The sequence below is a fragment of the Trichosurus vulpecula genome, chromosome 6 (assembly GCF_011100635.1).
Source record: "Trichosurus vulpecula isolate mTriVul1 chromosome 6, mTriVul1.pri, whole genome shotgun sequence".
In the NCBI taxonomy this organism is placed as follows: domain Eukaryota; kingdom Metazoa; phylum Chordata; class Mammalia; order Diprotodontia; family Phalangeridae; genus Trichosurus; species Trichosurus vulpecula.
The window spans coordinates 218,174,862-218,200,007 of record NC_050578.1 but is presented as its reverse complement, the minus strand read 5'-3'; the positions used below and the strand labels follow the sequence as shown (position 1 = coordinate 218,200,007).

The window sequence follows — 25,146 nt, the reverse complement described above, 5'->3', positions numbered from 1 at the left end:
GGCCAGATTTGAACTCAGGAAGTCTTCCTGACTCCAGGCCCAGCACTCTGTGCACTAAGGCGCCACCTAGCGGCCCTATTGGTACGTAGCTAGCATTTAATAAATGCTTTATCTTTACCTATATCTACTTACCTTCTTTTGTAACTGGTACATAGTTGGTATTTAACAAATGCTAGTTGATTGACTATATTTATCTGTCATCTACATATCTAAATTGATATATTACCTACCTACCCATCTATATCTCCTGAAATGAAGAAAGGAAGTCTAAAATAATGTCTGCTAGTTTAGTCACTGTGTTTCTGTCTTCTATAAGCATCAGCAGAACTTGGTTCATATTACTGAGCTGTTTTGGGTAATTTTGAAAATAACATAGGATAGAAAAAAAAAGAATAGAATATAGAATGGGAGAGGAGCCCCAAGTCAATGCCATAATTTTCAGTAGGAAGGAGTCTGATTCTGCGAATTCTCATTGGTCCATCAGTAAGCTTACCATTCCCTACAAAAAAATTTTAAAGCTTTTGTTTTTGTCGCTCAGTCATGTCTGACTCTTTGTGACCCCATTTGGGGTTTTCTTGGCAAAGATTTCCTTTCTTCAGTTATTCCAATGCAGTGCCTTGTATATAGTAGGCATTTAATAAATACTTGTTGAATTGGAGTGGATTTGAATTCCCATGTTTTCGTTGTCCAATAGTTTACAGTCACGTCCAACTCTTCATGACCCCATTTGGGGTTTTCTTGGCAAAGGTATTGGACTGGTTTGCCATTTCCTTCTCCAGCTCATTTGACAGATGAGGAAAATGAGGCAGAGTTAATTGACTTGCCCAGGGTCACACAGCCAGTGTCTGAAGCCAGACTCAAACTCAGGTCTTCCTGACTCAGCCCAGCGCTCTAATCCACTGCACCACCTAGCTGCCTGCTTTTAAAGCCTTCCCTTTGATCAATTGCCAAGGATATTTTAAAGAGGATTCTGCCACAGGTAGCGTCAAGATCCCTTCCGACTCTGTAATTCTGTGGAATGTTTTTATGTCTGTGACTCCTCAGCACAATGAGTGTTTGATATTTTCTAAGTAGAGATAAGAATTTTAATTCCTACTAAGCTGTGTTTAAGTGTTCACTCATTCTGTTTGCTCCGAAGCTAGTCCTGGTCGTGTCCTGCCAAATCTATACAGGCTTCTGTCCCTTGTGACTGACATCTCCTTCTGGGCAGGATGAGATTGATGGGTGCAGAGAAGGAACCCCAGGGCCTATTTCCACCTCTCTCCCCATACTCCCTAGTTGCCTATTTTGGATATCCAAAATTCCCCACAGGAGCACCTCACCGAAGTTGCCTTTCCTTCACAAAGCTGCAAATGACTTTCCAGCTCAGACCCTGTCTTCCTGCTACCCCACCCCTCTACTCAAAAACTCCTATAACTCCCTATTACCTCCAGGAATAAATATAAAATCCTCTGACATTTAACAACCTTTATAGCTTGGCCCCTTCCTGCCTTTCTAATCTCCATCCACTTTCCTCCATTTACTCTACGATCCGGTAACCCTGGGCTCCCTGCCTTTCCTCTATCAAAACCCTCCATCTCCTGACTCTCCTGGCTGTTGCTCATGCCTGAAATGCTCTCCCTCCTGATTTCCTTCAAGACTCAGCCAAAATCCCACCTCCTTCCATGACCCCTTTCCCCCTCTCTGATTGTCTGCAATTTTCACCCTATCTAGATCTTGTTCCTATCCAGTTTCCCCCGTTAGAATGTGAATTCCCTAAGGTTCAGGTTTTGTTTTGCCTTTCTTTGTATCCTCAGGGACTAGCCCAATGCCCAGTCCACAGTAAGTGCTTCATAAATGTTGAATAATTAACAATCTCCACCAGTTCATCCTAGAAAGGGCAGGCAAGAAAAGCAAATTGTACATAATAAAAATCTGCAGCTTCATGCACAATCCCCTTTTTTCTGTTTTATTATATTTATGGAAATGCTCATTTGAGTTCATGTCTATTAATTTCATAATTTTTTTTAAGTGTAAGAGAAAGGAATCTGCGGCCCCCAGCCTTTTCTCTTGAGAAAAGAAGTAAGCTCTCTGAAGGCTCCTGGATCCAGAGAGACCTAGGCAGATGAGCATCTCCTTTCTTCTCCAGTTGTTCCAACATATTGACTTGTATATAGTAGGCATTTAATAAATGCTTGTTGAATTGAAGTGAATGGATTTGAATTCCCAGGGTTTACAGTCATGTCCAACTCTTCGTGACCCCATTTGGGGTTTTCTTGGCAAAGGTACTGGACTGGTTTGTCATGTCCTTCTCCAGCTCATTTTGCAGATGAGGAACTGAGGCAGACAGGGTTAAGTGACTTGCTCAGGGTCATGCAGCTGGTAAGCATCATAGTGTCAGATTTGAACTCAGGGAGATGAGTCTTCCTGACTCTAGGCCCAGCGCTCTGTGCACTATGGCGCCACCTAGCTGCCCCCATTGAATTCCCATAGTGCTCCCTGAAAGGTGTTAGGACTCTGCTCTGGTGATGATGACAAACTCAGGGGTACTTTAAGGAGCAGTCAGATGCTGATTTGGGCCTCAGGAAGGGTAGCGGATCCTGATGGCTTTTACTTCTAGCTTTGCTCCCTCCCTTTTTCCTCCTGCCTATGAACTAGAGATTAGAGTTTGTTCATCCTTCATGCCCTGCACACCCTGGGGCATGGATTGAGACACACAGGCTTACTCCTGGTTACTCTCATAGGTAAGCTCTGATTTGTTATTGCTCTTGCTAAAATGCTGTCCCTGACCTAGACACGTCTCTTTACATGTGACCTGACCAGGACTGCATAGAGCAGAACTGCCACCTTCCTCATCCTGAATTTACATCACCTGTCACTGCCTAGAATACCACTAGCCTTTCCGATACGTCACATCATCGGCTTATATTAACTCTGCAGTCCACTCAGCTCTTCCCCTCTCAGTTTTTTTTCATAGCAATGATTGTCTAGCCATGCCTCCCCCTTACTGAATTTGTGTAGTTGATTTTTTTTAACCTAGGAGTAGGATTTTGCCTTTGTAGATTATTTAATCTTATCTTCTATTAAAACCCATGATCACATGGAGGTGACCCTGGGACCTTCAAGATTTTGCCAACAGAGTCCAACTGGTGGCAGCCTTCACCTAGCTGGAAAGGCTTTGAAGTATGAGTCCAGTGGTGACTACATGTCTGCTGCTCAAGAACCTATTTAAAGTTTGGAGGTATTCATCAGGAGCTTGGCCACAGAATGATATATTTTTTTTAAAGTCTGCAGTAGCCTAGAAAGACTTTGTACTAAGGTGGAAAGGGGTTGCCAAGTGAGCTGCTGGAGGGAGAATTGACGTTGCGGTGACCTACCTTGGTGAAATTATGACTCTTTGAAATATTGAAGAAATATTAGGCTGGTACTCGAAGATCTTTTGGAACCCTGAGTCTCCCCATTAGACACCTTGCTTCAAGTTAACTTGAGTAGATGTCAACTTGTAATCATAAAAAATACAAATCAGAGATGCTATTAGGATTTTCTTTCCTTCTGCATGAAGCTGCAGAACTACTTTCACATGCCTATGTGGGTGCCTGCCCACCACACACACACACACACACACAAAATCTCATACTTCATACTCCTGTCAAAGACAATGTTCATCCCAGATCTAAGGCTACATGTTGAAGAACTGTTAATGAGTGAGAAAAGCTGTTTGGAGAAGAGATCTCAAATGGGGTGGGCGTGTGAGAAGGGAGGAAGTTGCAGGAACTCTTAGAAGAGGAGACACCCTGAAAGTTGCACCAGGACCTGAATGAAGTTAAACTTTTGTCAGGGTCATAAAGAGCATAAGGAAGGGACCATGTGTGAAATCCCTCAGGTTTCTGAGGATGGGGACTTTTATCCCCCTCCAGCCTCCTCCCATCAATCAGGAGCAACTGCTTCCAGGGAGCTCGAATCAATTCAGCAAGAGTTTATTATTTACCCTGGGCACAGGCCCCCGCTGGGTTCTGGGGATATAATAACAAAAAAATTTTTAAAGCAGTAATTTTTGCCCTGGAGACGCTTACTTTCTACTGCATGGATACAAGTATACACAAAAATATGCAAAATTAGATGCAAAATAATTTCTGGAGGGAGAAAGCACTAAGTATGGGTTGTGGAAAACGGGGAAGAGGGGAGCTTGGTGGGGTAGGGTAGCACCTGGGTTGGGTTTTAAAGGGAGCTCAAATTTAGGAGGTGGAGCTAAGGATGGAGCATTTGGGCGATCCAAGGCTTTACACAGAAACTACTTTTCAAGCCCATCCAAATACCTATTGGAATGGGGAACCTATTCTTTGTGCTGTAATGTTGAAATGGTTCATTTTAAAAGGGGAGTTAGTTCAGGAGGGAGGAAGCTAAGCATCCCCAAAGCCTGGATAGACAGCAAAGCAGATTCCAGTAGGCCACTTCCTTCCCCTTAAAAAGCCCTGTCTGCTACAGAGTCTCAGGAGACGTCTGAACAGAATTTGGGGGCATGTGTCCCATTACAGCCAGGGAAAAGTTTCTGTGATAATTTCCACTTCAAAGCTGCTGCTGCTCTTGTAAAAGATAGACTGCATCTAATTTCTATGTTCTTAGTCTCAAAGGAATCAAGGGCCCCTGGTTTTGATTTTTTTTTGGGGGGGGGGGAGGACAAGACTGTGTATGAGAACCAGTAAGTAACCCAGAGAGTACCACTTATTTTTAGCCTTCGTCTCAGCCCTAAATAAACTAGGAGAGGCGGAGAGTAGGAAAGTCTGCTGGCAACCACTGAGTCAAACAGAGACAGGAAATCGGGGGTCTTTGGGTAATGAGTTCCAGCCACTCCAGCAACAGAAAGCCAGGGAAGGCATTTCTGCAAGATCGTTTCTCTCCTTGTGCTTAAGTTTTCTTTTTGTTTTACCTCTAAAAAGAAAGTGCCTGGAATCTTTTAAAACTTATGATCCAAGTCTTCTTGGTCAGAGAGCTGATACCAGGGAATGTCTCACAGCAAAGGGGACTCCTAAAAGTTGAGTAGCGTGGGGGTGGGGTGGGAGTGGGGTATGCTCCGGTGGCCCTGAGCATATGTGTATATGGAGCAGTTTAGGAAAAGGCGGCTGGCCAGCCAGAGACCAGGGACCTGGGAAAATGCAAAAGCAGCTTCGCATTCCTGAGGCAGGGGGCAGGGGAACAGCAGTCCTTAGAAGAGAAAACTTGGTCTCCGGTCCAAGAAAAAGTGCCTTTTAGACCCGAGGATTAAAATTGCTGACATGGATGCAAAGCATGGATGGCGAGATTGATATTTACAAGCATCTGCCATGGCTGAAGAGGGTAAGTGACTCGGGGCTATCTTCCGTGTCTCTTTAAAGATGGGTTGAGAGAGGTACTTCAGAAAGTTGCAACTGTGTGTGGGAAGAGCATATTTAGAACCTCAAACCTCTGCCATTGCCAAGTTCTTCATAAGAATCTAATTATAGGCATGCTTCAAGGGAGGGGGAGAGGGGAAGAAGCATCAGCTGGCTTTGTCTTTAACGTGGACCTCAGGGCGATGGGCTATGAGCAAGCAGCGGGGCCAGTGTGCCGTCCAAACCATCAGAGGTTCTTAAGATTGTGAGTGCCTTGAGGTGCGTCAAGTCTGCAGACTTGGAAGGACAAAAAATGACAACTTGCTTCAGTGGGGTGATGAATGCAGAAGAATCTGTGACTTTTCCTCATCCTTTGTGTGTGAGTGTGGAGTGAGAATCACAGCTCTGAGTAGCCCGTTAGCTTTTGAATTTCCTAAGGAAAAACTTACTGTAAGTGTGCCCTAAACACTCGGGGAGTGTGTGGTTTGGGGTAATCAGTTTGTTGTGGGTTTCGTCAAGTAGCCCTTTGTGTTAATGAATGAAAGGGCTTGATTTGGCTGAGGAATGTCCTGGTCTGGTACCCCAGGCTGGGTCTTTCTAAGATTTCAGGTTCAGTTCAGTTCAACAAGTATTATATACCCATTGTATGCTCTAGCACTGTGCTGGGAAGGCAGGGGGAGGAGGTACAAAAGAAAACCGAGAGGCTTAAATATTCAATAAAAGGAATATATTTAATTCTCACCTTTTTTATCCCTTTAGTGATTTCAGATTAAATGTTCAGTGGTAGAAAAGGAATAAAATAAGAAAACCTAACCTTATAAATTCACAACAGAAAGAAAAAGACTTGCTTTGTCATTTCCAAATGGAATAATATGGAAGTGGAGATGAGAGCCAGTGAAGACGTTCAGTCTGGCACTTTATGAGAGTAGTTATGTCCTGGGAACATCTTCCTGAGTTAGATACACTAAGAAGGCCCACGCACCCTCCCTGCCTTCTGCTTCCTCCCCCCATGACCCTGAGGAACTGGACACAGTAACTTTGTTCATACACAGACACAATGCTAGTGAACAACTGGGCATAGCTATGATCCCTTATATAGAGTCAGGTGGTTTGTCTGCACAGAGAGAAGCAAGTTTGCCTTTAAAGTCAGAGGACCTGAGACTGAATCCCTGAATACTATCCCTGCCTTCCTGGCTCCTGGCTCCTGGCTCATCCAGCGATCCTGAGGACTATATTTTCCAAACCCAAGAGTCAGGACACATGAGCTGACAAAGGGCTTTGCAGCATCTTGTTAAAAGTACATTTTGTTTTCTCCAAATTGGGTCTGCCCTGGGCAGTCTGGCCTGTTCTGGCCACCTTAACTGTGTTGCCTGCCACCGCAGCCCCTGGCATCTCTTAGACTGGAGATTGACTTTCAAGGCCTCCAGTCAATATTTACCTCTGCTCAGTTTCTTTGGCTGGGAGACTAAACTTGGGGAAGAGTTGGAGGAGACCTGGAGATGGGGGAAGTCATTTGCAATAAAGTAAAAAAAAAATGCAGCTAGTATTTGCTCCAGGGTAGAAAGCAGAGTCTCTCTGGGGGGAGAAGAACAGGAAATGGCTGTGTGTAATCTTATACTGGCCAAGACTTAACCTGAGCCTCCAGCTGTTTGAATTGAGAGAGGAGGATGCCTTTATAATACTCAGCCTGCTTTGGGCCCAGAGTTGGGGGGATGGAATCCTGGAGCACAGTGAACCGTCTCCACTTCCCCGGGGAGGAGGAGGTGTTCCGTCTCCATGGAGGTGATTGCTTTGCAATTAAGCATAAGGCAGCCTTTTCTGATGATTTGTCCCGGGACTTGGAGTGTAAACGGACACCCCAGTGGGAAGCATGGATTTGTCAGCTGAGGCCCCTCACTTGTCAGGAGACCCCCGGCCCCTGAACCACCGCACTCAGGGGCTTCAGAGGGAGCGGGTTCCTGGCTTAGTCTGAAACTCTTTCTTGCAATCCATGGAATATTCATAGGTTACAGATGGTTAGAGCTAGTGGGGACCTTGGAGAAGGGGGAATAGTGTGCAAAGACCGCTGGTTCTCAAGTCAAAGAACCTGGGTTCAAATCCTGCCTTGACCTCTATGACCTTAGGTAATCTCCTGGACCTCCCTAGGCCTCTGTTTCTTCATCTGCCATATGAAGGGAGACTTCTAGCTCTAGTTCTCTGAACTTCATCCTATTGAGAATTTGAAGGGGTGGGAGAGACAGAGACTGACAGAGAGAATGAATGAGAGAGAACTGGGACCCAAAGAGGGAAAGAGATTTAACCTAGCCTGTGCAGCAGGGTAGTTGAATATCTTTTAAAATGAAACACAAAATATTAATCTTGCCAAATGCTGGCATGATCAAAATACTATTTTTAAAAAATTCTTCTCTCGCCCCAAACCCCTTTCTAACACACACACACACTCAGACTCACACACAGACTCTCTGCAAGATAAAACCTAGGCTTCTTGGCCTCACATTCAAGGTTGTCCACAATCTCAGATTTGCCTTATCTCCAGCTACTCCTCTAGGGGACGGATCTCTTAGCTCCAAGTAGGCTTTAGAGTGTCCTCCCCCTGTTTACAGACTTACTCCTCTCTTTCTGCTTTTGTTCACAATATTTCTCCCTTCCTCTCCCTTCCCTTAGCTTAAAATATTCTCTCCCCTTGTCTCTGCTGTTAAAATCCTGCATTTACTTCATTCTCCCTTCCCTCTGCCCCACCCCCCCACCCAAGCTTTCCCTAACTACCCTAACCCACAGCACAATTTGTCCAATGACCTCATAGCACTTGCGGTTTTCACTAGATCTTTGGTACTTCTAGTAGATTGCCTGGCATTGGAGTTATTTTTTTTTTTTAATACGTCCATCTAGGAGGTACAGCGTTTTCCAATGGATAGAACACTGGCTTTGGAGGCAGTGAACCTGGGTTTGAAGCCTAATTCTGCCTTGAAATATCTACAAGTCACTTAATTCCTGATCAGTTTCCTCATGTCTAGAACAAAATGGTTGCACTCTGAGGTCTTTCTCTATATCTAAGATCCTATGATCTTCAAAGCAGGGGCAGTTAGGTGGCACTGTGGATTGAGTGCCCAGCCTAGAGTCAGGAAGGCCTGGGATCAAAGCGAGATGATTAATAGCCATGTGACAGTGGGCAAGTGACTTAATCTAAGTCTTCCTCAGTTTCCTCAACATAAGGTGGGGATAATGATAGCTGCCATCTCCCAGTGTTGGTGTGGACAAAATAACATTTGTCTTAGCATTTGTAACAAATAGCAAAATAACATTTGTTTAGCATAGTGCTTGATATATATAGTAGGTGCTTAATAAATGCTTATTTCCTTCCTTATAACCTCTGTGAGAGCAAAGATATATCTCACTCCTGATTGCACCCAGCCCAGCCCTGGGCACTGCGTATGACAGAAGTCTGTTTCTTGAATAAAAGTGTAATTCTCCCATATTAACACTGTTGAGGGTGAAGGACTCCCTATAAGAATACAAACCTAGACTTGTTGGGTGCTGATATTTTCTTAGCTCCCTCCTTAAGACATCTCCTAGTCAGAGCCCCTGGGCAGCCGCATAAACAAAGCTCTTTTGATAGGGCTTTATGGAAATGTCATAGCCCAGGATGTCAGAACAACAAGTCCTTAGCACCAGCTGAGATGCCGAGGGAGGGTTGTGTGGAGAGATTTCAGCTCTTGTCGTTTGTAATCTGACTCCCAGGCTGACCATAAACACAGGCAACTGCGGGCTGTCCCCTTCCCCCCTTCCTGCTGGCCTCTTCAGAAAGAGCTGAGACAACAGCAGACCAGAAGTTGATTCCATTCCTCTGTCTCCTTAGCACCTTTGCCAAACAGAAAGCTCTGGGATAAACCATTCCAGCACCAAAGATAGATTATCCTACTGTTTTCTTATTAAAGCAGCATTTTAATCCATTACACGGTCACTGAAGAATTTGGGGCCTCTTGTGCTATTTGAGGCTATGTGGTACAGTGGCTCCATCAGCCTTTTCACTTGGCTTAGAGTGGAAATCGAGTCTGAAGCCTGGGAGTAGAGGAACACCCCTGGAATTTCTGGGGGAATGGCCTCAGATGGCCCCACCTTCATTCCACCTAGTTAATTTGCTGCAGACACCTGGGGATCTATATTGATCCTTGTGCTTTTCTTACAAGGTCAGCGTTCTGGTTGGCCCCTAGTCACCACATAAACTGAGGCATTTAACCCAAAGGTGATCACCAAGCTTCAAGTGATCAGGGCTCCGAAAAGATTATTTGCCAGCCTTAGATCACCGTGGTGTAGTCACAGAATCTCAGAACTGGAGAATTAAGAAAGAGCCTCAATGGGGCAGCTAGGTGGTGCAGTGAGTAGAGCCCTGGAGTCAGGAGGACCTGAGTTCAAATGTGGCCTCAGACACTTGACACATGTACTAGCTGTGTGACTTTGGGCAAGTCACTTGACCCCAATTGCCCTGCCCCCCCTCCCCAAAAAGGGCCTCAGTGACCGTCAAGTCCTATCCATTCATGAGAGGAATCCCCACTATAAGATAATCCACAAATAGCCATCCAGCCTCTGCCGAGAGATAGTGATGAAGATAGCACCTTGAGGCTTGCAAAGCTAGATGCATTACCTTGTTTGATCCTTATAACAACCCTGCTAGGTAGCTAGAATTGTTGTCCCCACTTTAAAAATGAGGAAACTGAGGCTGCTGATATTGTTGTGTGTCCTTCTTGCTAGAAGAGGACAGGTCAAGGTACAATGTGTTCCACTGTGGCTGATAGTCCAGTACAAGCTTGGAACGCTCTACCAACGGGGGCGGGGGGGGGGGGGGGGGGGGGAGGTGCGGCACAGACGCCCCTTGGAACATTTGCTTTGGAGATCTCACATTTCCTTTGTGGTACTGTGATTCTGCTTTGCTCGTAGAGCACAGCGCCTTCTTTGATATGGGCGCATAGAGGCTAAGTGACTTGCCCAGGGTCACCCAGGTATCTGAGGCAGAATTCAAACTCAAACCTTCCTGACTCCCAAGTCTGGTGCTCTATCCACTGTGCCACCCAGCTGCCAAAAAGGGATATACCCAGTACCTCTCAAGACTTTCTCTTCTACTTTTACATAGCTCTAATTATTTGGAAGTTTTTCCTGACATCAAGCCTCTTAGCCACTTCTGCCCATTACTCCTGGTTCATTGCTGGTGCAGTCTCTCAGGGTGATGAGTCTGCTGGTGATGAGGTTTCCTGGGAGCACAATCCTGGGGGGATCCAATCCAAGGAATGCAGCTGGCAGGAAAATGAGCAAATAGAATCCATCCTCTACACGACAGCTCTGTCAATACTTGATGGCAGCCATCATGTGCTCCCAGAGTTGTCTCTTCTCCAGGCTAAACATGCCCAGTTCCTTCCATTGACCCTCTTGTGGCAGGGACTCAAGGCCCTTCACTGTCCTAAACTGGGTACTATTCAGTTTATGATGTCTTTCTTAAACCATGGTACTTAGAACTGGCTGCATTTCTTCAGATGACATCGGACAAGGGCAGAGTATGGTGGGACTCTCTTATTCCTGGAAGATAGGTCCTAATGCAACCCAACTTGACTTTGGCATTCTTAGCAACTAGATCACACTGTTGACACTGAGCTTACTGTCCGTTAAACGCCCTCCCCCAGATCATTTTCAGAACAAATGCATTCTACCCATTTCTCTCCCATCTTATACTTGTGTATCCAAGGATCCTGGTTGAATTTCCAAGTATAAAGAGGGTCCTAAGACCAAAAAGTTTGAGAACCACTGGTAAAGAGGATTCTTCATCAGGTGTACAGGTCAGGTAGCATTTGAGGTCTCTTCTGATTCGGAGAGTCTATGAACGTTTCAGAAGGAAGGAAGAGAGATAGGTAGGTAGGTAGGTAGGAAGGAAGGACAGACCTGTTATGAACCTGGCACTGTTGATCTCATTTGATCTGCACAGCTACTCTGAGAAGCTGGTGATATTATGACATTCCCTCCCCCAATTTTACAGTTTGGAAGAGCAGATACAGACTTTGAGTGTCTTGCTCAGGGTCACACAGCTAGTAACAGCTCTCCATAATGGAATGTTCAACAGTGCTAGGATTTGTAGAGTGCTCTGATTTGACCTCAAAGTTCTTCCCTCCTTCATAATTTATGTCTTCTCTCTGGCAGAGAATGTGAGTGATGTTTGCTCTTGCATTTGTTGACTGCAGTGCTTGGAGAAAGTTATAAAGTCAGAATGTGCCCATCCCTAGTGACTGCCATATTTCAGTTGTACCTCTGGAACTTCCGCCCTTCCATGGACAGATTGTGGGTTATTCCTCAGCAGCTGAACTGTCCAATAAACCCATTAGTAAGATCAGTAGGTTTCCTTTTTCAGGCTAGGGAAATAATCTGGTCGAAATTACTCTAGCTGAAATCAGTTAAAAGCCAGAATAAGGATACTTCCTGATTTAAAGACTGAAGTACAGGATGCAACTAAAAATATCTTCCAGAAATTCATTTCAGCCGCACCCCCCACCCTTTTCTTTTCTCAATTACATATGAACAAAAATTTTTAACATTGGCTTTTTTAAATTTAGAGTTCCAAATTCTCTCCCTCCCTTGAGAAGGCAAGCAATTTGATATAGATTATACATATGCAATCTTGCAAAACATAGTTTTCTTTTGGCAAATTAAAAAAAAAAAAGGCACTATGTCCACGTTGTGAAGTTTGTTACAGAGGAGAGATAGGTCATGTGGGGTTATCGTGGACAGAACATTGCCTTAGAAGACTGGAAATCAGGGATCATGTCTAGGCCCTGCCATTCAACCTCTTTGGGACTCTGTCAGTCACTTTCCTACCGGGATCAGGAAGACCTGGGTTAGAATCCCACTTCTGATGCTTATTAGCCAAGCCATTTAGTTTCTCTAGGTTCTCGTTTTCCTCTTCTGTAAACCATAGCAGTAATATCAATGTTATCTAGTGTTAGGAGGCCATTCTGTGGGACAGTGGAGTACAACATACTAGCTGTATGGCCCTGAGCCAGTCATTTAGCCTCTGTGCCTCAGTTTCCTAATCTGTAAAATGGGCCTAATAATAATAGCCCCTTGCTTTCAGGATTGTTATGAGGAGCAAATGAGTTAACATGTAATGTGTCGCCAATCTCAATCCGCTATACAATTACTAGCTTTTTTTTTTTTTGAGGCAGTTGGGGTTAAGCAACTTTCTCAGGGTCACACAGCTAGTAAGTATCTGAGGATGGATTTGAATTCAGGTTCTCCTGACCCCAGGGCCAGTGCTCTATCCACTGCTCCACCTAGCTGCCCTTGCTAGCTATCATTACTATCATCATATGCATAGTACCTGCCTCAGTAGGGTTGTTATGAGGATCAAATTAGATGACGGGGGCAGCTTTATCCAAAGTAAAGAATGCTGGATCTTTTTCTTTATTATTATTACTTCTGATAGTTCTGTTGGTTTAGAACTCTATAGCACAGAGAATGAGCAAACAGCAATCAGTGCCCCTTGGTAGGGCCTACCAAGCATAAAAATAATAGCATAGCTTAGGGGGTACTGGGGATCCCTCCCACTTCCATAGATCTGTCATTAAGGTTCCCTTAGGTTTCATTCCCTGACTTACAGGATTGGGTTTCTTAGGGAAATTCCTGTGAACAAGCCTTTGGGACGGGGAATCCCTAAGAATTGCCAGGTCATAATTTTTAAAAATAAATGTTTATTGGTATCTTCTCTTTCTTTCTCTTTTCCACTGTATTCTACCCCACCCCACCCCCTTCCCAGAGAGCCACCCCTTACATAAAGGCTAAAAAGGAGACAGAAAATGTTCAGTAAAACTAACCAACAGAAAGGCCTGACATTGTTCCGTGCTTATATTTTCGCCTAACCCTGCAATGAAGGGAGAGTGGGACATTTTCATCTCTCTTCTTTGGGGACAAGCTTGGTCATTAGAATTTTGCAGGATTCAGTTTTGATTTGTTGCTTTTATTTTTTTCATTTGTCTTGTCGTAGTCATTGTGTATATTGTTTTCCTGGTTCTTATATCACTTTGTATCAGTTCAGGTAAGTTTTCTAATGCTTCTCTGACCAATAAAAATAGTAATATTAATAGCTACCATTTATATAGTGCTTTTTAAGGATTTGCAAAGTGCTGTACATGGTTTATCTCATTTGATCCTCACAACAATCCAGTTAAGTGGGTACCATCACACCCGCTTTACAGATGAGGAAGCCAAAGCTGAGAGGGTAAATGACTTGCCCAGGGTCAAACAACTATAGTACGCATCTGAGGTAGTTTTCCAAGGCAAGTTTTCCTGATTCCATGTCCAGCACTCTATGCACTGCACCGCCAAGATCCTACACATACACAAGCAAACATTATTGAGGGTTGATAACATCTGGGAAAGGGGTCATTGGTGGACCAACCATTATAGTTTGAGGTATGATAGGGGTACTAGTTCCAGCTCAGTTCCCTTTGTCACGTAAGAACTGTTGTTCTGTAAGAGATACTTAAGCGACTTTCACAGGGTCACACAGCTAGTCTGAGGCTAGATTTGAACTCAGATTCTCCTGACTCCAGGGCTCTGTCCCCTACTCCACCTAGCTGCCCCTGCTAGCTATCATTCTGATTATCATATGCATAGTACCTGCCTCAGTAGGGTTGGTGTGAGGCCAAGGTGATGACTGGATGAAGTGGGAGTCAGATCCTGATAGCTCCGGCTGACATCCCCCTCTCTACTCTGGCCCAGACACGGACAGGCCAATTCAAGTCTAGGGATCTTATGGCACTGGGCATGGAAACAGGCCTACAATTACAGAAAGGTCATTGTTGAGTGGTCTTCTGTTGTGTTTGGCTTCTGGAAGAAAGAAGGCACTCCTTCCTGCTGTGGGCTGCCAGGAGGATGCCGCCCAGGGGCAAACCAGATGCAACATGTCAGGTTCATTCAGAGCTGCCTTTCCCGCTCAGAGGAGTTCGCAGCGGCCGGGGCTGGGATGAGGTCACCCCCGATGGTTTGGCAAGGCTCTTGAGACACACCTTTGAGTGGCATCTTGTCTGTTCATCGCTATTGTTGTGAAGAATTTCGAAATCTTGTGGTTTCCTTTTTCTCTGGGTGGTTTCTCACATTTTCTGACTGATAATTCATCACAAATTATTTAGTTAATTCGAAAATCGATTTTTTTTTTCCTCTAGCCTTTTAAAAGTCCTTTTTTTCCCTCTTTAGTCCCAGGTAAACCACCCAGCTGCAGTTACGAATGAAACCTACCAGGAGCGCTTGGCCCGATTAGAAGGTGACAAGGAATCTCTCATGTTACAGGTATGTCCTTCCCGCTGAGTTATCACTTGTGTGGTTGTCCCTTTGCAGGTGTAACCCTGGGTTACTGGCATCAGGGACACTCAAGGAGATGCTACGAACATTAACAGGAACTCATGTAGATTGCCTTAAGATTGCAAAGTTGTTTTCTCCCCACCACGCTATGAGGCAAATACTGCACGTATTCTTATGCCCATTTTACAGATGAGAAAACAGATTCCGAGATTTGCCTGTAGTCCTACTGTGTGCAAACATCAGTGCTGGGATTCGAAACCTTTAATTCTAGCATATTTCTAATAGATTTGGGGCCTTCCGGAGTGGAAGATATGTTTATGTGTGTCTGTGGAGGGGAGGGGTGTTTTTTAAGGAAATGTTCACAAAATAAAATAGATTATAACTGTAGTCACAGCACAGATGAGCCCTGCTGGATTTTGAATGCCTGGCACCCACACTCTCCTCCACAGACCTGGTGGAGATCAGGAAGCAGGAGTAATCAGATCCCCTCCCGAGTGACAGAGAGTACACGTGGCCTGTAGTATCCTCAGTCTATAAAGCTCTCTGAAGTGTCAGCGAATTCAAAAAGCTCAAGTTTCTTTACATGTGTGGCTAAAAAAAAAATGGAGTCTAGTGTGTTGTTTTTCCTTTAGTTTTTTAAAGGAAAAACCCTGGCAAAGCAGCTGACCCTCCTCAAAGTATTTTACCTTCTGTTCTCCTGACCTAGATTTATTTAATGACCATGGAACGGTAACTATTCTGTGCAAGAGGAGCCTCCCCAGTTTTCATCTGTGCACACTCGGTTCTCCTCTGAGTGGAGCCTCTCCTCCGCCAGGTTGCTGAGTGTTGGGCCTGCCCTTCATCTGGGTCTGAGAGCCTTGCAGCTGTGATTACATTAATCGCAGACATCTGCAGCAGGACTTGGTTCTGGTAGCTGACACGATGCTTGATGGTGTTTGGAGAGAAAGCCATCTCTTTGTCTCTTTCTCCATCTCTCCCTCTCTCTATTTCTCTGTCTCTGTTTCACTCTCTCTGCCTTACTCTGTCTCTCCATCTCTTTTTCTCCCCTCCCTTTCCCTCTCTCTCTCCTCCCCATCTTTCTCTTTTTCTCTTCTTTCCTCTCTCTCTCCCCTCTCACACATTCTCCACTCTCAACACACCATAAATAATGAAGCCAGAATCCACTTCTGGGGAAGCCTCAGTTTACCTGAATATTTTTTTGCCATCATTCCTAGGTGGAATACGGAAAAACACAACCTAACAAGCTTATGGCTCTTGCTGCTTGCTCCTTTCTAACTAACTCCACTATGGCTCTCCCAGGTCCCTCTTCTTCCCCAGCCCCAGCTTCCACCATGCCCTCGGGGATCCCCAATGTACTGTTTCTGAGTTTCCTGATCCTTCCCATTCCTTCTGTCTCCTAGGCCTAACTGAAATCAGGCTTTCTGGGGTGCTGAAGGCCCCCTGTCCATTGCCACTCTCCCCAAGGCTGGTTGCTAGATCCGTCCTCCTCTTCTGCCTCCTCACCCAATTCAGAGGGTTAGGAAAGGTAGTTACAGTCCTCCCTACCTCCTGCTAGTCCCAGACTCTTGCTTGGCCTCACTTGCCTTTCCTTCAGTGCTGTTTGCCCCTTTGGATCACCTCAATCTGCCCGCTACCCCCGCCTTTGGATCTTGGTGCCCTCATCCGCAGACCTCCGCAGCCCCCTCCCACTTTCCTTACATAACTTCAGCACTTGCCTCTGAGTCTTTCTCCTCCCCTAAGGACTCCTGTCCTAAGTTCATACACTTAGAAGGTGGAGAGAGCCTCCCCGATGAGGATGACGACATTGGCATTTTATGGGGCTTTCAGGGTAAAGCGCTTTCCATAGGTTAACGACTCTGTGAGGTAGCTGCTAGTATTCTCATTTTTACAGATGGGGAAACTGAAACTGAGATTGGTCAAGTGACTCACCCAGGGTCACACAGCTGGTAAGGTCTTTAAACCAAGTCTGCACTCTATGTGCTGTGCCACGTAGCTCTAGGTAATCCTCTTCTCCTTCCCTCCATTATGTGAATGAGGAAACTGAGGCCCGAGGAAGTTGTCACAGTCAGTAAGAGAGCTGGGATTCCAACCCAAGGCTGTAAGATCATAGTATCACGGCCTTAGAACTAGAGGAGGTCTTAGGGGTCATCTTGTCCAGTCTTCTCATTTACTAAATAAGACACCTGAGGCCAAGAGAGGTTATGCAGTGTGTCCAAGAACATTCAGGTGGTAAATGACTGAGGCAGAACTTGAACCCAGTCCCTCCGGCACCAAATCTAGCCCTTTTTCTGTCACCCCACACTCACTGCCCTTGGCCTCCTAGCTGCTCAACCTGCTTAGTTCCTGTGACCTAAATCAGTCTCCACGCCAGCTCAGCTCCCCACACAGGTGGTCACACCTTTGGCTGATCCGTCACCTGAAACTTCCCTCTCCGATCACAATCTCTTGCCTTTGCTGAACCTGCTCCTCACCCGCATTGCTTCAGTCCCTCCGCCCCTCCGTGGCCTGCCAGGTCATCAGCCCTGTTCCCTCTCATTCCTTCGACTCCAATGTTACATAGCTGAGACCCCTGCATCCCCCGCCCACCCACCTGTCCTCTGGTCCTTTTCACCCTTTTGATTCCCAGCTCGGGGCACATGTGCCTTCTCCAGAGAGGCAGCACCCGATGAAGGAAGTCATACCTGAGGCCACTGCAGGTCTATGAGGATGGTGATGTTGATGACAGTAGTGATGATAGTAACTGGCATTGAAGTGGCCCTGTATAGACATCTTCTCACTTCTAATGGATTAGGCCGTGCTGGGTTCTGAGGTCGAGTGTACAAGTATTATTAGTTGTATTTTAGAGCTGAGGAAATTAAGGCTTTGGCTACAGTCATGCAGCTAGTACGGGTCAGAGGCAGGAGCCCTCTGGACTCCACTTGTTGTTGTGTTTGTCCTTCCTTCTTGAAGAGGACCTTGACATAAGGGAAATGATGACATGACTTGCAGTTGACTTTGATTTGAGCGAAGGAGGGCTGTGCAAGGTCACCAGCCTCACTTTCTCCTGTAGAGCCATCTGGGTCTAGTGGCCAGATAGTCATCAGAACGACTGGAAATGGCCAAGGACAAAATGGGAGACCCTGGCCCTTTTAGGCTAAGGCCTCTTAAGGTTCTCACTTTTAGTGAGGTAAAGTCCATTCAGTGAATAGGCCTCTTTAAGAAATGAGTCAAGGGATGGCCCCTTTAATAAAAAAAAAAATATCAAACTGGGAGAGGAAGAGAGAGAACCAAGGACAAACACAACCTGTGAGTATTCCTCTCCTCCCCTCCCCTCCACTTCTCTCTTCTCCTCTCCAGACTCTCATTCCAGCCTTGTCCCCTCTGCCACATTGCTGCTGTGCCGTGTCAGTGAACCTCAGCTGGGCCTTCACTCATGCGCTCAGTCCTTTTGTTCCTCCCTGACTGACTTCCATCCCACTTCCCACAGCAGCAATTACTGACTTGTTCTTCCAGCTCCTAATTCTACACCTTGTCCCCACTCTTCCATATCTAGAAAGGGCAGCCTTTACTCTTTATCTCTGCTTCCTCACCACCCACAACCTCTTACATTCTGGCTCCCAACCCTACCACCTTATTAAAGCCCCTCTCTCTAATAATAGCTAGGCTTTATGGTGCTTTAAGGTTCGTGAAGTGCTTCATGTGGGTCTTGGCATATGTTATCTCAACAATGACCTTGTGCTGCTGTTATCATTTTGCGGCTAAGGAAACTGAGTCTGAAAGAGCTTCAATGGCTAGACCAGGGTCGCAGTCCTCCCACCTGTCTTACTGGTCCTTCTCAATGTCTTTTTCTTATTCATCCTCTTTTGCCTCCTCCCTAAAGTAGAAGTAGATGTGCCACTGTCCCTACTCCCCCACCCCTGGGTGTTCTTATATGTTTCTGTGGCTTCAAAGGTCCCTTCTAGTCAGATTCAATTTAATTAAATTTAACAAACATTTATCATTTGCCTAATATGTGCCTTGGCACAGTGCTATGTGCCAGGCTTACAGACACAGAATTTCAAGAAGCTTCTGCCTTCAAGAAGCTTATATTCTACTGGAAACTTACCCCCAGTTCTGTATTTCCAATGCACTTTTGGATGATCTCGTATGGCCATCCTTACAACACAAACTCAAAATCAACAAAATTTAATCCATCATTATCTACCCAGAACTGCCCCTCCCAGTCTGTAGTTCTGTGGGTGGTGTCAGCTGTGCCTGCCATCACAACCACCCAGATGCCAAACATCAGTTGTCTTTGAGGACTTCATTCCATTACACAGAGAGACAGAGATACACATATATACACATTTGTATTTCAGTCATGTCTGACTCTCTGGGACCCCTTTGTGAAAACCTCAAATGATTTTCTTGGCAAAGATACTGGAGCAGTTTGCCATTTCCTTCTCCAGCTCATTTTATAGATGAGGAAACTGAGGCAAACTGGGCTAAGTGACTTGCCCAGGGTCACACAGCCATTAAGTGTCTGAGGCCAAATTTGAACTCAGGTCTACGTGACTCCAGCCCAGCACTCTGGGGAACACTGTAGTGTCACCTAGCTGCCCCAGTCCGTGTATGTGTGTGTCCGTCTGTCTGTCTCTGTCTCTCACACACACATACCCCTCTCTTCTAATCAGTTGCTAAGGCCTTTTTGGATCTACCATCAGAGTGTTCCCACCTGGCCTCCTTTCTCTGCCCTTTCTCAACCCTTCTTTCATACACACACACACACACACACACACACACACACACACACACACATACGCACGCACACATATATAATATATGGGTGTGTATTTGCATATGTACATGTATATATATTAATTTTCTCATGCAAACTATTCCGGTGGCTCTTAAGACTCCCCTGACTGGATCCGGCCGACCCTCACAGGTTCATTACACATCACTCCCCTGTACATCCAGCTGACATTTCCTAGCTTTAGCCTATATATATATATAAGGCCGCTGGGTGGTACATTAGATAGAGGATAGGGCCTGGAGTTGGGAGGACCTGAGTTCAAATCTAGCCTTAGACTAGCTGTGTGACCTTGGGCAAGTTGCTTAACCTCAGTTAAGTCTGCCTCAGTTTCTTCAAATGCAAAACAGAGATAATCGCCTCACCTACCTCTCAGGGTTGTTGTGAGAGTCAAAGGAGATACTTGTAAAGTGCTTAGCATAGTCCCTGGCACACGGTAGGTGCTGTATAAATGCTAACTATCTTTGTTATTATTACTTTTATCAGTGGTGGTGGTAGTAGCAGCAGCAGCAGCAGCACTACCACTACTACTACCATATTTTCATTGATGCGTTTAAGCAGACCTTCTCTAAGTTCCTAGAACCCAAGTTCTCCTCATCTTGACCTGCTAAAATCCTGCTCAGATTTCTCACCCCAGTGCAGTTGCCAGCCCCTCCGTGAAAGCTTCTCTGATCCGTCCGTCTTCACTCTCCAAACTAGAAGTGACTCTTCTGACCTCAGAGTCCCCACTTTACATCTTCCCTGTTTTCCACTCATGTTGTGCTTTGCCCCATAATTGTGTGTACGTGCCTCATCATTCCAATCAGATTTCAGTTCCTTGGGTGCAGAGACTGGCTTAGTTTTTACCTTTTTATCCCCAGTCTGGAGCACGGTGCCTTGCATACACATACCAGGCACTTAATGAGTATCTCTTGGACTGAATTAGGCTGAGTTAACTTGAGGCCAGAGCCCAAAACAGAGGACATATTTGTTCCAGTTCAGCTCTATCTCTCCAGCACATTCTGTTTCTTCCCTCATGGTCCTGGGCAATGAGAATCCAGGGATTCTGGTCCCCAAAAGTTCCTTTGGCAGCATGGAAATATGCTGCTATGGCCCCTGCGCTATACCAGCCAAGGCAGAAAAGCAGAAAGTGACTTTTCAGTGAGAAGGGATTTCTGGAACACTGGGTGTGGAGTCAGGAGAGGCGTGAGTTCGAATTTGGCCCCAGCGCTCATGTGACCCTGGGAAAATAACCTAGCTTCTCTGAGTTAGATTCCTCTTCTGTAAAGTAGAGATAATAACACTTGAACCACGTAGCTCACAGGGTGCTTCTAGATAGACCCCTGAGTTGTTATGCATCCCTATCATTTCTAGATACCGCCCCCCCCCCCCAGTTATTGGGAAAATCCATTTACCCTGAAGCAGCTCATCCCGTTGTTAGCAGAGATTTTGCTATCTCATCTAAGACATGGATAAATATTGTTTGGAAAGGATTTTAATCAATTTCCAAGTTGACTAGCGTCACCTTTGCCTATAGAAAAAATCTGGACATCAGTCAAGATGGGTCATCCTTGATTCCACAGGGGGTCTACAGGCCTTTTCTATGCTCTTCTAACCCAGCTGTTCTTTGTGGGGTGGTATATCTTATTCCCCATGTCCAGTTGGGCCTGAGAGGCTGCAAACGAATGCACAAAAATGAAGACATTTCATTCTTGTAGAAAAGAAGTACAAGCTATAAGTTGCTCCAACACTTAAAATTTGTCCTATTTGGACAGACGCTTGGAGATGCCACGCAAAAAAAAGGCCTACTTTTGTTCTAAATATGCCCACAAATTGGATGGAAATGGAGCTTCCATCCCTTGACTTGAAAACATGGTGACATGGGCCTGGTGGAATCCCTGGCCTTTTCTGACCCATTGTGAGATGAGAAATGGGTATATCTCATGAGAGTATAGTGGGTTAAAGTTATAGAGCTAGGGATGCAGACAAAGATTGAAAAAATAGTCCCATGGCTCAAGGAGCCAACATTCAAAATAAAAGCAAGGTATTAGGCAGTATAGAAAGTAGAAAAAACTCTGGATTTTGAGTGGGGAGTTGTTTAAATTCCACCTCTTCCATTTGCTCTCCGTGTGACCTTAGGAAAGTCACTTGCTCTGTTTAGGCCTCATCTTCTTTATTTGGAAAAATGGAGGCATTTTAGACTTAGAAGTTTCCTTCCACTTCTAAATCTATGACCTATAATGTTAATTAAGGAAATAAATTGAACCATATAAAGTATTTTCTAACAGACAGAACCCACAGACAGTATACTCTAAAAAGAAGATGCCAGTGTGTTGTTTTGTATTCTTTAAAGTACCAAACTTTTTTTTTTTTTAATGATGCTATGAGGGGGTGCATTTTCTTTGTTTTGGTAAATGTTCCTTTGTTTGGTAGGGTTGTGGGTTGAGCACTACTTTTAAAACAGAATTGATGTAACTTTTAAAAACCACATGTAAAACAAGCCAATTAAAAATAAAAATGGAATAATGACCAGTTAAAAGGAAAAGAGAACTGGATATTAACAGACACCTGGGATGAATTACTACAGTTGAATACTATATTTAGCTTTGAACTTTTTGGCTGCAGAGATGGAAGCACTTTAAGTTCTGAGTTGAAAAGACCAAAACCAATGATAGTGATTTATGGTATGAATAAGCACTCTCAGAGACGTATGTTTCAGATAAACTTAGGTTACAGAAGAAGCCCCTTTTAGGATAAAATGGTTTTGAAGCATTATTTCCTAGTGGTAAGCTCCAAAAAAAAAAAAAATCTTAGAAAGCGTTCTGCACTATCCAAGAACATAGAATTGTTTAAAAGTAGCATTTGAGTCTAAACTCAGTTGTCTGAAATGTTTTGGGACACTGAACAAACACACATGTGTGGACCTTTGAGGCATAGCACAGGTTGGCTTCATTCAGGCTGCTTAACCTTTTGGTAGTGGCATCTCAAACAAAAATTATTATAAGACAGAGCTAGTAGAGAATGCCACTGAAATGGTTACCTGCAACATAAGATCATTTTCTGGCATAATTCAGCTCATGGTCTGCCAGTATTTCCCATTAGTCAAAATCTCTAGTAGGGTTTTTGAAGTTCTTTAGAAAGGTGACTGGCTTTTTGCTACCATCATGCAAAGCCGCTCCTGGGTGCCAGTTTCTTACAGTCATGTTTTGGCACGTAGACCCTGGAAACCTTTCTGGAGCCAACTGTTGTCAGTGCTAACACATGCCCTTTACATCCACATTCTTTAATTGCTTCCAAAAGCTTGTCTGATAGGCTAGTGATTCTTATCCCTTCATGAGAGATGGAAGGTCATTGGTTAGTTTCTAGCAGGGTGTTGTTTTTTTTAGGTTTTTTTTCCCATCTTCTCCCTTCAAGTGGTAGGCTTGCTGGGTAGCTAGCTCAAATAATCCTACGTTTTTTGCCATGGGCAAATATCTGCTGTGTGCCGTCTTACCTGCTCCGCTCTTCACCCCCATACGAGGAATATTGTTGACCTCATATGAACATATGGCTCTGTACTGAGGCTTTTCACAAATGAGTCTGATTTCCTGTGGGCTCTTCACTTAGGAGCCAAATGAGTAGTCTTCCCCAGGAGATGTCAGAGCACTTCTGGTGAGTGAGGTAAGAAGCAGATCTTTTCCCCCCTTGTTTAGTTAACAGAATCTAAATGTTTCAGTCACTGGAACCACATCATTGTGGGACCACCAAGTTGTGGCTGATGTGCAAACCATTTGGCACTGATTATTTCACAGTCTGATTTTGTTGATCCTCCCCACTCTAGGTGAGTGTCCTGACTGACCAGGTGGAGGTCCAGGGCGAGAAGATCCGGGACTTAGAAGTCTGCCTGGAAGGGCACCAGGTGAAACTCAATGCTGCTGAAGAGATGCTTCAACAGGTGAGGCTAGAGATACAGAGGAATCCTAACCTGTTACTGAAAAACTGCAGACCTAAGGGTTACCTAAAATCGGAGCCTCAGGCAAGTGGATTAAAAGAACAGGATTTAAAAGAATTACAAGCAATTTCCTTACTCTTTCCCAAGAAGAAGAGCACAGACTGGCTAGTTTGTTGTCAACCCAGGAAATTACTCCAGCGGCTGGTCATTAAAAACTTCTGGATAGCAAGTGTCATGAGGATCTGTTAAGTTGGACACATACTATTAGCAACAGGAGAGTGGCAGGGGAGAGAGCCGGTCAACTGGAGTAACCTGCAGGAGGGAGTCATGGGAACAGGACTGGTCACAGTAGGAAGAGGAGGGGGTACGGGGCAAGGGACAGAGGAGCTGGGGTGAGGGGGACAGGACGGCAGCTTGCCGTGATGAGTAACTGGGAGGGAGGTAGGGGAACAAGGCTAGCCACAACCTGTTGAGCAGGTTAAACTTGGCAGCAAAGTAGAAATTTCTCAGAAGTTAATTCAGTACAACAGCCCTCTGTTGTCAGATTTAACCCACATATCATCAGGGGGTTAATGTTAGCCCAACACGGTTTTTGAGAGACTGGCTTTGTCAAGTCATCCAGAGGAATAAGATAAAACCAACCAAAGGTTGGTCGCTAGAGCCAGGTGGAGCTTGGTGAAGTATGTAGGCCTGGAGTTTCAGTTTAAGGAGTGGGGGTGGGGTGGGCCAAGAACTGGGCCTGAAAGCAAAGTAAATGTGTTTACACGTCAGATCCTAATTATCTCTGAGAACAGCGAGTAACTGCTTTTGCTCTTTCTCTCGTGCCATCCAGCAAGTACCTTAGGTTAGCAACACCAGAAAAGCCTGTTTGCAGCAGAAATAGGGAATAATAGAATGAGAAGGAGGAGGGTCTTTCAGGGATTATGCTAAGGCCAGGTGATAGTTTTGGGACCCGATAGCTTCTACTAATTGGGCCAGGATTTTTTTTTCTTTTAATGCTTTATTAACATAGAGGCAGCCCATGATATTAAAGATAATGCCTGCCTCAGTCTTAGCAGATCTGAATTCATGTGAGGGCTTCTGACATATACTGACTGTGATCCTGGACTGTCAGTGCCCCAAGCAACTAAGACTTGACTTTCTGGAGCTGATCTTGCTGGTCAGTATTAATAGAGGGAATTTCTTTACTGAGAGTTGTTTATACCAATAAAATCATAGGTATGATTGCCCTCCCCTCAAAAAAAAAATTTCATGGATAGTTTGGTTTTTTTATATTGGTGTCATTTCTTAATAACCACTTCCCTTCCTTGTAACAAAGAAATGCAATTAAGCAAAATAAACTGAACCTTTGACCGTGTCTGACATTGTGTGCCCATACTCTACTACTCCTTTCATGAAAGGGGAAGCTTCCATCATCCCTGTGGAGCCGACATTGGTCATTGCAGTGACAAGAGTTCTGATGCCTTGTGTTTTCTGTCATTCACACTCCTAAGCAGATTGATCTCTTTCTTGGTTCTTACTTTGCATCAATTTATGCAAGTATCCTAACTCTTTGTGTTTGTCATTCTTACTGCACATTCATATACCACCATTTTGTCACCCGTTTCCCAATTTACAAGCACCTAATTTGAGCTCTCCCCCCTCTCCCCTTTTTTTGGCTTCATATTAGGATTTTCTTTTTAAACTTCTCCTAAGAATGACATTTAGCACTAATCCATAAAATGCCAATTACCAGATTATGTGTGGATTTGTTCCAGAAGGCAGTTTTGCACAGATTTACTATGATAGAATATTATATAGAA

General features: G+C 44.8%; 1 protein-coding gene across 14 annotated transcripts in view; it reads left to right on the top strand.

Moving 5' to 3' along the window:
* PPFIBP2 (PPFIA binding protein 2) overlaps positions 1-25,146 on the top strand; it is a 221,504-nt gene that overhangs the window by 117,354 nt on the left and 79,004 nt on the right. For 10 of the 14 annotated variants that reach the window (XM_036762541.1, XM_036762542.1, XM_036762537.1 and 7 more), the window contains exons 4-5: positions 14,559-14,651; positions 23,234-23,347. In XM_036762541.1, the coding sequence (XP_036618436.1) occupies positions 14,559-14,651; positions 23,234-23,347 (207 nt within the window). Of the gene's footprint in view, positions 1-5,234; positions 5,314-14,558; positions 14,652-23,233; positions 23,348-25,146 lie in introns of those variants that run through there. The other 4 variants (XM_036762549.1, XM_036762548.1, XM_036762546.1 and 1 more) reach the window with 1 other exon arrangement.